General features: G+C 37.9%; 1 protein-coding gene across 5 annotated transcripts in view; it reads right to left on the bottom strand.

Annotated features, from left to right (window-relative positions):
* Positions 1 to 3,297: 3,297 nt before the first annotated feature.
* CDH7 (cadherin 7) overlaps positions 3,298 to 14,258 on the bottom strand; it is a 118,108-nt gene continuing 107,147 nt past the window's right edge. For 3 of the 5 annotated variants that reach the window (XM_032470740.1, XM_032470739.1, XM_032470742.1), the window contains one exon: positions 3,298 to 10,938. In XM_032470740.1, the coding sequence (XP_032326631.1) occupies positions 10,445 to 10,938 (494 nt within the window). In that variant the 3' untranslated portion in view covers positions 3,298 to 10,444. The remainder of the gene's footprint in view (positions 10,939 to 14,258) is intronic. The other 2 variants (XR_004316293.1, XR_004316292.1) reach the window with 2 other exon arrangements.

The following is a 14,258-nucleotide window of genomic DNA, read 5'->3' on the forward strand; positions in this document are numbered from 1 at the left end:
ACGGTGTTAGAATGGACCCAATCTGTGCACATCTCTTCCTCTTTGTTGGCATAAGAATAGTCTTCAAGAGGATTTCAGTTACAAACACCTGTGTTAAGGCAATTACTGCAACACACCTATCTCTTGCCTGTTACTGGTACTGGCATTTGTTTTAAAGTCAGTGTGTTCAACACTAGATAATGAATTCTAAGTCATAGCTTGTAATTCTAGCCCTGATCCGTAACACTTCAGCCCTCCACACCCAAATTTTCCAGCTGCCCAAATTCTCTCTCAGAAATTCCTCTGCAGTTCTGTTTGATTTGTGTCGACACCAACATGATGTTGCGAAGGTGCAATAATATTTAAAACTTAACAAAGATTTTCCTGCATAAATGTGACTATAAACCCATTTCACATGTTTTCTCATTAAGACATAATAGAGATAACAGATCATGCTTTTAAGGATTTTCCCCCCTGACCACATATTAACCTGGAGGAAAATCAAGCTTTAATTGCCGGTAATTACCTATGAATTTGATGATCAATAATATATATCTAATAGGTGAAATGATGGTATCATAACACTGAGTTTCAAATTATAAGTAATAACAGTGTTAAGGAAAAACGGTCTTGGCCGAGTTTAGGTTCCTGGTCCATCACTTGAGGTTTCTGGAATGTTAGCCAATTCTTAGAAACCGTTTGAGTTTCATTTTCCTTGTAGGTGAAATACTGTTAATAACACACAGACTCAGAAAACACACGTGCAATAATGGTAAAATAAACTTCGTATCAATAAGTTTTCTAAGTTTCAGTAAAAGGGCACTTATGTGATTTAGGCCTCCTGACGTAATAATATAAAATAAAAGTAATAATGCATATTAAGATAAAGAAATACTTGTTTAAATTTTTTTTCACATTATTTTACTAATCATCTTCAATTTAGAGGCTAGCTATTAGCCTAAGGTTCAGACTAAAGCGTGAGAACAGGAACCTTTCTTAGGCTTATAGAAAGGAAGCTTCTTTGTGGTTCCTTCCACGTGATCGTAGACCTCTGTGTGCTCTGCTGCCCCATCAGGTACCAGAATAGGTCGTATTTATTACTCTTTCTAGTGATGGAAACAAATGCAAAGTTAAGGGATCTGTGTCTGTCCTAAAAACTCAGCCTGGTTACTTCTCTGATGAGACCAAGTCCCAGTAACACCGTGCTCACCTATAGCCTTCTTCTGATGCTCCAAAGAAAAAATAGATAATAACACAGCAGTTTTTCCCTTGAACTAGAACTGAGAGAACCCCCCGTACTCCCAAACTGCGAAATGGCAAAGCATGGTTCAGCTTTCTTCATGGAATTTCTCAGGGAAGATGTCTACAGCTCCCTAGAATCTGACACAAGTCAGAATTAGTGACTCAGTGACTGAGAGCTGACAAACGGCCCGGTCCTCAACTGGCTGCCCTTGCTGGCTCTGGACACACTGATGAGAGGATTTGGGGGGAGGGGATGGGGAGAGAGGACTTGGGAGAGAATTAACCATCGTCTTGCTTTATGCCACTTGTATCCTTATTATGCTGCATCCTTTCTGTCCAATATAAGTAAACCCTCTTTCAAGCAGAGGCAAAATTCAGGGCTTCACTTTGCTCTTCAGTAACCACAGATGAAGTCATCCAAACACCCCTGAGAGAAAAAATAAAGCAGGGCCTCTATTTAATGATCTGACTTGAATTCAAATGGCTTAGGCATCCTATTCACTTTTCATAGGTGTGCTGCAAGTTTTGATGGATGCACACAATACACTTTCCTACATTTGTAACAATGTTTATTAAGTGGATCACTGACTGAATAAATCAAACTGCGTAGTGTAGAGTGGGTCCAGCTTCTTATAATGTCAGGGGCACAGGGGGAAGGTTAAAACATCATTCAAAGATGAGAGTCAAATAAGGCAGTTAAACATTCTACTGAAATACTGAGTAACAGAGATCATGATGTGTAAAGACTGGTTAGACCTCCAAATTTTATCCTTGTCCCGTGTGTTTTTGTATATTACAGCTTTTAAAAAAAATCTCTCTCTACTGCAACCTAGGCAATTTCTGCCGATCTGTCTCTTAGTTTACCAAGTCTCTCTCACACGGTGTCAGATGCACTATATACTGTCTGCTGACTTTAGTGTCAAAGGTTGCATTCTTTATTTCTAAATGCACAAGTTGATTCTTTGGCAAAAATATCCTCATCCTTGATCATGTTTCTATTATTTACATTTTATCCCCTCTTTGACTTCTTTAAACATTTTATACATGGCTTCTTCTTTTTATATTTTTGATAATTACAGTATCTGAACTTCTTGGGGGTTTCTGTGAACCATCTCATTCACGGTGGGTGGTCTCTTCTGTTTGGTGATATTTAGTCGTTCTTTCATAGCTGACTGAAAGTAATCTGAGGACTGGGGGTACCACTAGCCTCAAATGATCTTGGTGTGGTGTCAGGTCCTGCCCTAATGCAGGTGCCCTGCTGCCTTCCACAAGCCCAGCGCTGGCTGACAGCCGCCCAACTTCAGTGTCCTTGTTTGTGTATAGAGCATCTTCATGGTATTTAGCTTTTTTTTTTTTTTTTTTTTTAATTTTTCTTTCTTTTTGCAAAGTCTGGGGCTTTTCGAAATTCTCCTAACACTCTTGTGAGTCAATGGTGCAGTAAAAAGCTGAGGAATCTGCAGAGAGGGTGAGTCCTCAGAATATCTAGTCTGCCATAGTGCTGTGCTATTGTCCATTCTTAGGACAGTAAACTGCCTCAGAGTGATGATTAGCCCTGGATTGGAACACAGTGATGAAGTGCTAGATTCCTTGTGATATAAATATTCCTGTTTTCTCATTATTTTGAAACATAGAATTTCATGCCATTTTCCCAGTTAGGATATATATTTTTTAAGAATAAAGAAGTCTCAACTCTTCGTAAAGAAACTGAAGGCTAATTAAGTAAGATTGGAGACTCTGACTTTGAAATGAGTTTCAACTCTGTTCTTATCCTTCCAAATTGGAAAAGCAGTTTTTTGAATCTCTGCAATAAATAGAATATATAATGGGCAAAATATCTTAAGGTTTTTTTTTTCCTCTTTCACCTCTGCCAGTTATTTCACATGTTTCCTTCGATAAGGTACAATTATTCTGGGCTTCAGTTTTTGTCCATTAAAAAAAAAGTGTAACATTGCCTTTCTTGGGCAATTCACAGATCTGTAAGAAACTTGAAATCACATATTGCTTTAGATTGCTCAGAAACTTAAAATGACATATCTGTGGAACATTTAAAGATAGTTTTATATAAAAATCAGTCACTCAGAAGAAAACATCCAAGTTTAATTACAGTAGGACTCATTTTCTGTACCAAGTGGTCAGAAGGTAGAAACTGGAAGTCAAGTTGGCGTTTACCATCCCAGCTGAGAGTGAAGACTATAGAAGTAGACACGGTAGCTCAGGTCTTTTGTTACCAGGAATTTGGGAAATTGTTTTTTCTATAAGCACTTAATCTGCAACAATGTTTCTTCATCTTATAAACACAGCAAAGCACACATCAAGAAAACGTGGCAAAAAACTGAGCACCTTTGTTAATGCTGCCTGGTTTTCTGACTTGGTTCCTGTTTACTGTACACACTAGTGGAGTTCTGAAACAGTACTTTATTTCCTATGTTGGCTGAAAAAAAATAACTCAACTACTTAATACTCTAGGAGACTGTCTGCCCGAGAGGGAGTGCTTGAGCCGAACAAAAACAGTCTCGTCAGGTCCTGACGTAGATTCCGACCTCCAGATGGTACTTCGTGTGTCATTTCCAAGGCCAAGTGGAACTGGATGTTCAGGGTTGATTTTGTGGTCAATTGAATTAGCATTTTTGAAACTCTTTTGTATCCATTTATTCAAGTGACTCATATAAGCAAAAACATTGCAGAAAAACGGATTATTTTAACATAACTAATAGAGCTTCAAAAATAGGCACTGGTTGTTTCATTGAAAGTTATGCTGTGTATTTCACGTCTGTGAATTGCTCATTCCTTGACATTTTGAGAAAGAGATTCTGATATCTGCAATAAAGAACAGCTTTACAAATGTGCAGCGTTTTTTCCAGCATGCTCACATAATTGAATTGTAGAGGTTAGATCTGATTGTCATAATTATCTTAAAAAATAAAAACAAAATGTTAAAAGCCATTTGCTTCACTGTAACATTTAGCATCAGATTTTGTGTCTCTGATATGTACGGGTGTACACTCAGTATATAATATTCAACACTATATATATGCGTAAAGGCAATCTGAAGCCTAATATATATTAAACTTGTATATTGAGTTCTTGTTCCATTTTTTTACCTTTAAAATTATTATAGGTAAAATGCAACTGCTATTTTAGTTAGTTTTAAAAATCTGGTTACTTTTGAAGTATTGGTCATATTCAATATGCTACATATTTCAGATCTTGACACACAAAAAAGTGTTTATATTCATAAAAAAATACAGCCTGTAGCAGTAAGGTAGGGAATCACACAATTTTCCCTGCTGATAAAAATATATGCCATTAGCAGCGTAATTTCATTAATGAATACAATGAAAACATGAGAATAAATTTTGAGTGTATGCCATACCAATATTCTCAGTAGTTACATGGCTGTTAATGTGTTTGTTCATAATGCTTGTTCATATGAGCTTTGACTAACCAGATAACCAACACCTGAAGTAGAAGGCTTCTTAATACTCATTTTATGAGCAGACTGTCACCGACAAAGCCGTAGTACCTTGTGCATATTATTTTTTAATCTCTGATCTCTTCTTCATTTATAAAAGGCTAAAATAAGCCTCTGGAAGATATTGAACGTGCTTTCAAGTCATCCAAAAGCGAGTACAGGATGGTTTTCGTGTTAAGTCAATATTATTGAACTTTAATTCTTTGAAGTGTATAAATTATTAATTACACATATGCCACTCATGACTGGCAAACATTACTGAATTCTCAAGAACCTCACTATTTCCTCTGGACGTCTGGAAGATCACCTAACTCACGTGCATTATTCTCTTGGAATAATCTTTCTCTATTCTGGGGTTTCTGTCATCTGTAATGAGGCTGGGATCAGATTCCACTTAGTCATCCTTGTGAGTGGGAAAAAAATACTACTTGTAATCCCTTGCTCATGCTGATATCCTTAATTCTTATTAATGACTGAATTAGTTTGAGTTGGGTCCTAATCTTTAAAGGCATTTTATAAGGTCTGTTTTTGAGTAGAGTTTTTGAGAAGTGGCTCCAATTAATTATGCCAATTGTCTCTTTGAGTGCTCTTTCCCCATTTAGGATACTAATTGCATGTTTTTTTTCCCCCTTAATGCATATTTCCAAAAACAGAAATCAGTGTTCACCACTTAACAATAAATATAATCAACCTTATTACATAATGTCCATAATTTTCCATAATAATGCCTTACATTTTTACAGTGGTTTACAGTTTACACAGCATTTTCACTCCATCATCTCACAAGCCTTTAAAACAGACAGGATAGTAATTAACTCAGTTTTAAGCATGAAGATACAGAGGTTCAGAGAATTAGAATGGCGTTCATGGCAAAGCAAAAATGTGCTGGATCTGGCTTCTGACCCAGATTTCATAGCCACAGACACACTCCCACGGCCAACGCCCGGTGACCTTCCGTAGCAAGTGATTCACACTCCATGTCCTGTGTTAGCAGTGAGATGGCATCTACGCAATAAAAGGAAGATGAGGCAGTTATCCAGACGGTTCAGCTCACTCTCCCCCGTAGCACCCAAATCCTTCTCCTAATTTAGATATTTAAAGCAAATAAAATATCGCTCCCTTCAGTTGATCAAAGTTTTCTAGTCTTATGCCCTGATAGGCACTTGCTCAATCACAGTGATACGCTGGCATTAACTAGGAAATATTAGCCTGTTTTTTTAAGGTTGCTTCAGGCATACATCCACCCCTATGGCCCCAGGTCTCTCTGTCACACACATATACACACCTGTTCTTTTCAGTTAAACTCTGAGCCAGTACAAGTTGGCATAACAATGAAAAAGTGTCACACTGTCACACATGCTGGCTGTCTTGTTTTTGCTTGAAAAATTACTCCTGGAATTATACTTTGCAGGGCCTGCCAAATCACAGCCTCAGATAACTCCCATTTTTCTTAAAGGCGAATCCCATTCCTCTGAAACAATTTCAATTTCACTCAAAATGGAAATGCTGTTACTCCTGACTTGCTCTTTTGATTACAATGACAATTATTCAGCTAGCATTACTGTGTTAGCTTTCCCTGCCAAACTTCCATACAGTGTGGCAGAGACACATGATATGTATTAATGATTTTAAATTAACTGACTCAAGTATACTTAAGATCAAATGAACTATACAGACTAATAGAAACTGAGTTTCCTTATCTATTAACTGTCCTGTCCATCCCTCGTGCCCCCAGGCATCCCTGACCAGAAAGAGTTACGAGTAAGTTGAAGCTTTCTGTTAATCAGCTTTAATTAGATCAACTGTAAATAAACCTTCAAATCGTGATTTAGAAATAATTAGGTAATTAAAACAGTTTGTTAAGTCCGTAGATGTCAAATTAAAATGGAAAATTTTAAGATTGATATCTAGTGCTCAGAAGCTTTAAAATATTCCAACAAGATGCATTTTGCCTCTTGAAATACATTTGACTTATTTTAAGCTCTTCTAGATTTCATATTTGAATATTATGCTGTCTACTTGCTTACAAGTTTCTTTGGGCATGTGGGCCATCACCCAAATATCACCCCTATGCTGTATAACCACACCGTTGACATGAGCGTAACTGCCAAAGCCTGCTTGTCTTCCAGCGTAGTCAGTGTAATTGAAAATAATTTAAAACATCTCAGGACTGAGAAGGCAGCTATCATCACCTCAACACTAGTACTTCTTGCTTGTGTCCAGGAGTCACCCACCCACAACTCCCGCCTGCCTCACATCAAGGCTGCAGAGCTTCCTGTCAAAGTCAGAACTCCGTCAGGGTCATGTAGGTTATCGCCTGTAGAAAGATCTACTCAGTGTCTCCACAGAGCATCTTTTCTTCTTGTCTCCTTCCTGATTGTAGTCTGCAGCTGCCCTTGGAATAACACTTTAACGCAGACACTGTTTTGTGTATCCAGAATCATAATTTAGGCTTGATCTCCAAAAGTCCACTTTCTTGATAAGATTTAGTTTTCATATTCGTTATGCTGGCTTAAAATTATTTAAGGATAGCAATTCGCGTATTTCCTTTACACAGATAGTAACAAATAAAATGCAAATGTAAGAATTTAAATTGTTCAAAATATGCATTACTTTGTGTACCTTGAGTTTCTAATGTCCAGGTGGACAAATGGAAAATACTTAAATTTACTGACTTCCTGAACTGATGCCTGCACTTGGATTTATTAAGCTACTCCTTCCCATAACAAAGGCTCCTCTCCTTTCTATCCGTAGCTCCAAGGATTTGATACCAGGAAATCCCTACCACACGTATCCACATTTAGTAGTACAATAAAGCATAAATTCCTTTTATGCCATTATTTGATATCCTGTTCATTCACACTGTATTTACAATCATGTGGTTTCCTTTTATAAAGTAATTTAAGCAGAGAAGTATTGGTAAACATTTAACAACTGGTTCTCCAGGGTGGGGAAAAAAAAGGTAGTGTGTGCTGATTTCCACGGTGGTCTAAAAATTACCACCATGGCTGAACTGTCAAAATGGAAGAGATAGAAAAAGATGTGCATAATTGCTTCCTGGGAGTTGGTTCCAGCACACCCTGAATTGTAGTGATTTGGTGACAGGTATTTATTTAAATGCTTTTGGAGAATCTCCCAGCTGGCTTTAACATTGATTTTTATTGATGAACCGTTCCAGTCTCTGGGTTTACAACAGGACCTCTTTCTCAAGTGTTAGGTCAGATAAACATACACAGCCTTAGATTTCAGAAGGAAAAAGAAAACTTAAAATAACAACAAATTCACCACCATTTACAATTAAGATTAGCTAGAGTGCTTCATAGAAATCCCATCAAGATTAGGGAAGTTCTTCCAGCCATCTCAAGATTTTTTTTTTTTTTAAATACCATTGAATCAAGTTCCATACTATATTGTTATAATCTTCCACACGTAAAATAGCAGTTGAGTATATGCAAGAATTTCAAATCTTTATTTAAATCTGAGCCTTTCCTCCCAATCTATTACTAGCAAATACGAATTAAAAAAAAAAAAAGAAAAAATAGATACTTTAAAAGGAGAGAAAGCAAGGTGACTGATGTGATGTTCCTTTTCTAAAGTACATTCAAACTTCCATTTAGTGACATGTGCAACAGTCAGCAGTTTTGACACCATAATCCCAATGTACTGTTTTATCTTCTTGCAGACAAGGGGATGGATGATGGCAAAACTATCCTCAGCACCTTGCTGATTTAACCCCTATGTAATTCCTGCACCTCACGCTGATTTTTTAAAACTGGGTAAGCGTACTCTGCTTTCCTTTTTTAATCTGAAAAACTTCCATATATGACTAAAAGTCATGAACAGGCTCTACTGGTACAAAATTGGTTTTTCATGTATATGCATATTAATATGGGAAGAAGCATCTCTCTAGTCATGAAACAGGGTCTGTGAAACTTTACTCAAACCAAAGGACTCTGAGCGCAGGTAACTGGGTTTATGGAGTTTCTTATTTTTAGAAGCTGAAGGCCACTTTCACGCACTTCATTTCTCAAGTGGGGGAGGGGCTGCGATTTTACAGAATCCTACAGAGTTTCTCCTCATGGAATCAAAATATTGATACTCTGCTTCCAGTGTTTGTCTTTCATAAAGAAGTACTTTCAGGGCACAATTTCCTGTACAGTGTCCAAGATCTGTAGATTTACTAGGAACCCAACAATAAATCTGTTTAAAAAGGAGAAAAGAAAGAAAAAAAATAAATTCATTCTTACTTGAATATATTCACATTAAATTTGTATTCATCTAGGAAAAAATGTTAGGTAGAAATATTATTTTAGTCATAAAATTCTTCTTTTCCTCAAACTTAAACCCATGTGATCAGTTGAAATTTCTCTCCTTACCTTTGGCACATCTAAACCGGTATGGAAATTATACATTGCTTGATTCATTCTTGAGGAACATACTTGCATCAGAATTTAAAGATGGATTTTGAAATTTATAACATGATGTTGCTTAAGATATATTTAAAAAAATCAGTCCTTATGTAATATTGTAGCAGAAGATGCGGGGGGGGGGGGGGGGGCGCGGACGACAATAAACTCTTCAAAGTCTTTGGAGCATAGGGAACTTGTGACCCTGAAAAATAAATCTCGCATCGAAGAAAAATCTCAATTTTCTCTGAAATCTTCCTTCTAAAATAGAAATATTTTATTCCAGTGTTTTGTGAGTTCTAATGGCTCAGACAACTTCTGCGCCCCTGGGGTGGTGCTCCTCTTGGAGATGTGAGCAGCAACAGGGCTCAACCGCTCCACTATTTTTTTTTTTTTTCTTCCCATTTCTATGGTTCATTTCCTTTGTGTAGCTCAGACTGGAGAAAAATCAGCATGTCTGATGAGCATAATATCATCAGGCAGTAAGAGGGACCTGAATTTAGTGGAGACTGGAGCTCCAAAATAAATAAACACCATGTGTCAAATAAAAAAAAAAGGAAAAGATATTCTCCTGTACAAATCAGAAGAGATAATAAAAATCAACGAATAGACAGCAACTTTTTTTCATACCTACACAAGCATCTCAAAACGGCTGCAAACGTTAAGAATGATTGACCTCTTTCGTATTTGGAACATTTCAGAATTTATTTGGCTAAACAACGGTTTATGTTGCCTTAAACCAGATTTTACTGGCTTGTATTGGAGGATTGGGGAGGATTTCCTAAAAACTTTTATATTGCTAAATAAAATATATTTGCTAACCCAACAGCGATTAAATTCTGCTGGATTCTATAATCTAGCAAGCTAAAAGCATCACTGTAAATTAAATTTATCCCACGTTTTGATATGCAGGAAGTTCCAGGACTTTTCAAGGGCACATCATGTTTTCATTCTTCTTACTGCCAGTACCATGAAGGCGTGCACAGGACATCCTGGGGTCACCGACGACACAGGGCTCTCCTTACTCATAGAACTTAGGTGCCTTTGCAGGTATCTGAGAGTTGCTATCTATTCACAAACCACTGAGCATTTCTTTTTATCAAAAAGCCTTCAAATGCTCAGAGGCTGTGGTCAGTGCAGTCCCTTGGATAAATCTAATGAAGATACGCTTCACCAAGGCAGAAACCTAAACAGTTAAAAATGGGGAAATATTTACAACCATTTTCTCTAGCAAATGGAGTCCTTATTTTCTGTATATAGTGTTGGGGTTGTAGTTTTTTTGTTTTTGTTTTTGTTTTTTTTGCTTTTACTTTTTCTTCAGTACATTTCCAATGAAGGTTCCGGGCTATGAGTACAGACTCTCCTGGCCGGTCCCATACATGTCTGCGAGTCGTTTAAAACGGGGCCCCCAGTCACTAAGGTAGTCGTAATTCTGATCAGAGTTTGAGCTGATGGAATCTAAGGAGCTGAGCGATTCAGCCACTGAGCCGTTTCCTTCAAACGCGTATGTCTGCAAGGAATCATAGGGGGGTGCGCAGGGGTCGACATCAGCCTCTTTCAGTCGTTCCCAAATAAATTCCCGAAAGATGACATTATCTGGGATGCTTTTAAATGTCGGTCGACTCAAGAACTGAATTTCTGGAGTCACGTCCCTCCGGGTCTTGGTGTCTCTGATGACGTTGAGGTTTCTGAGCGCGGCCATGTCAAAAGCCTCGGTGTCCTCCTCGCCCCCACCCTCATCATCGTATCTGACGATGTTTTCTCTGATATCTCGTTCCTCGTCGAAAATGAGGGGCTCTTTTTTCCGTCTTCGCATCGTGACAATCAGGAGGATGAGCACTGAAACGAGGAGACGGCAAAGGGAAAATTTCAGTCAACTCACCGACCAACCACGCTGCATCCTGGTGAAATGAAGCCTCTGATGTTGACTTCAGATTTTTCTGCTCTTTAAAGGGAAATGAATGGGCTTGACTACTTACAGGGAAGACACAGCAGTAGATGTGCTAAAACTGCTAAAACACCTTTAAAATAGAGCCCCTTTATACATCAAGAAACCCTTTCCCAAACCTGCTCAGAATTGACGTCTCCCTCTTTAATGTGACCTCCAAAGCATGTGACAGAGCCAACTCAAAGGCCGGTTCAAGATAAACATAATAATTTCAAAGCCACGAGACACAAAGGGATTTTTTTTGAACTTCTTAATTGCTGGAAGGGCAAAGTGACATTCATAAATGTTTTGGGTCTAATTTAACAACTGCAATTTCAGAAATGAATTGGTCAGGTTCTTTGAAGCAATGCCTGGTATTTGTCTATAAAACTTGGCTGTTAAATAAAATCCATCACGTTAGACCACAGACACACATTAAAAGCTTCTCCAGGATAGAGTCCCACTTTCAGTATGAAACATTGAACTTCCTTTTTATGTATCAGACCCAGAGAGAAAATACAGTTCATGAGAGTTTTGTGTTTCCCAAAGACAGATTTAAGAAATCAATCATCCCTTTACTATTGGGAATATTTCTTTCTATATCAAAATTAATAAATAATAAAGCACACAATCGCACTGGAAAGCACAAGAGAACAACTACACTGGCTACTCTTTAAATAAACTGAATATACTTTTTCTGCTTTTTAGTAAGTATAGTCAGCCCTCTGTATCGGAGGTTTCCAGACCCAAGGTTTCAACCAACCTCAGACTGAAAATATTTATTAAAAAAAAAAAGCCAGTTAAGTTCTAAAAAGCAAAACTTGAATTTGCTACACACAGGTAACTGTTTACATGGCATTTATGTTATATGTACAACTATTTATTATAGCTTTTACATTGTATTAGGTATTAAGAGTAATCTAGACATGATACAGGGGATGATACGCATTGGTTGTGTGCAAATACTGCAGTGGGCAGGTGCCGACTCTTCCTGCCAGGAAACCTGCTAAGCCTCTAGTCCAGCCTCATCCACCAGGGACAGATACCAGAAATACGAAAAGAACAGTCCCAAAACTGGTGGAAGGATTCCGCAAACACAGGCCAGACTCTTCCCTGGGACTGCTAGACCCTGGCCCTCGGGTGACAAGAGAGGAGTGTACTGCTGGGACACACAGGACGTCTTCCACAGAGGGCCACTTCTCCAAGGCTGAGAAATGTAACTAACCTACCTAAAAATACAAATGGAAAAACAGACAACATGAGGCAAGAGAAGAATATCTTCCAGGCCAAGGCACCAGATAAAATCCCAGAAGAAGAAATAAGTGATGAGGAGATAGGCAATTTATCTGAGAAAGAATTTAGAGTGATGATGATGGAGATGAGAACTCAAAAGGAGTATAGAAAGAGTTGAAAAATATAAAGAATACCCAAACAGAGTGGAATAAGTTACTGAAATGAATAACACATTAGAAGCCACCAAGAATAGACTAAATGAGGCAGAAGAATGGATCAGTGAGCTAGAAATCAAAAGCTTCACAGACAACCAAAAGCTAAAAGAATTCAGCACCACCAAACCAGCTTCACAACAAATGTTAAAGAAACTTCTCTAGTCATCAGACTACAAGAAAAATGAACAAAAAGAAGAAAGAAGAAAAAAAGACCTACAAAAGATTGCTTTGGCAATTTGGGGTCTTTTATGGTTCTATATAAATTTTGGAATTGTTCTAGCTCTGGGTATTTTGATGGGCGTTGCACTGGATCTGTAGGTTGCTTTGGGTAGTGTGGCTATTTTGATAATGTTGATTCTTCCAATCCAAGAGCATAAGATACCTTCATTTCTTTGTATCACCTTCAATTTCTTTCATCAATGTTCTACAGTTTTCGGAGTATAGGTAACATCCTTGGTTGGGTTTATTTCTAGGTATTTTGTTGTTTTTGATGCAATGAAAATATTTATGCCAGTTATAAAATTCTGGTTTTTGAAGTACAAAAAAAGGGGGGGGGGAATGAAGGGCTGCAAATGGCAAAATATCCTTTTTATGGGTGAGTTGTATTCCATTGCACATATGTGCTACATCTTCTTTATCCAGTCATCTACTGATGTGCATTTAGGATGCTTCCATGTCTTGGTGATTGTAAGTAGTGCTGCTGTTAATACTGGTGTGTATGTATCTTTTTGAATTAATGTTTTTGTTTTTGTTCAGTATATGCCCAGGAATGGAGTTGTTTGGCCATGTGGTGGTTCTGTTTTTGGGTTTTTGAGAAACCTTCATATTGTTTTCCATAGTGGCTGCACCAATTTACATTCCCACTAACAGTGTACAAGGGTTCCCTTTTCTTCGCATCCTTGCCAACATTTACTATCTGTGTTCTTTTTGATGGTGGCCATTCTGACAGGTGTGAGATGGTGTCTTACTGTGATTTTGCTTTGCGTTTCCCTGATATGGGTGTTGTGGAGCAGCTCTCCCTGTGCCTGTTGGCCATCTGCATTCCCTCCTTTGGAAAAAGAGAAAAATGTCTGTTCAGTTCTTCTGCCCATATTTTAAATGGGTTGTTTGCTTGTTTGCTTTTTAATTGAAGTACAATTGATTTAAAACGTAAAAAAAAAAAAATAAAATGACTTGGGAGGAAAGAATGGCAATGAAGGTAGGGGGCTGTTGTAGACTAAGAGTGTGTGTTATCTGTTAAAGTACAGGCTGAAGCTTTTAAGGCTGAAATTACATGATTGCTGGGATTTTCTTTTAAAATATTCCCCCAAAGGAAAGCCAGTGTGAGGGACAAATACATGAAGCAAGATGCTAATAATGTTGAAACCGGGGAGGGGGGGGACCAACAACAACATAGTCACCGGAAATAAAAGTAACTGCAACAGAAATCAGACCAAGAATGGCTTCTTCTTAAGAAGTCAAACCAAGTAAGACACAGAATGGAGAGATGAGTGTCAGAAAGAACTGTGATGGGTGGATGGGTTGAGGGAGATGAAAATGAGAACTGACATAGTGGAGAGAAAAACTGAGGGGAGCAAGTGTCCAATGGAGTTCAAAAGGATGGAAGAAGTGAATGGGCATAAAGAATGAAGGAGGGTGTGAAGAAGGTAAGAATTATGGTTGAATTAGATGCTCTGTTTACTGAAGTCAGTGTCTCAGATGGCAGAACATTTCAAAATTCTCCATTCTCTGTCCTTCATATAATTACAATGACTCTTGTCATATATGTATGTATCTCTCACAAG

Source organism: Camelus ferus, chromosome 30 (genome assembly GCF_009834535.1).
Source record: "Camelus ferus isolate YT-003-E chromosome 30, BCGSAC_Cfer_1.0, whole genome shotgun sequence".
Classification (NCBI taxonomy): domain Eukaryota; kingdom Metazoa; phylum Chordata; class Mammalia; order Artiodactyla; family Camelidae; genus Camelus; species Camelus ferus.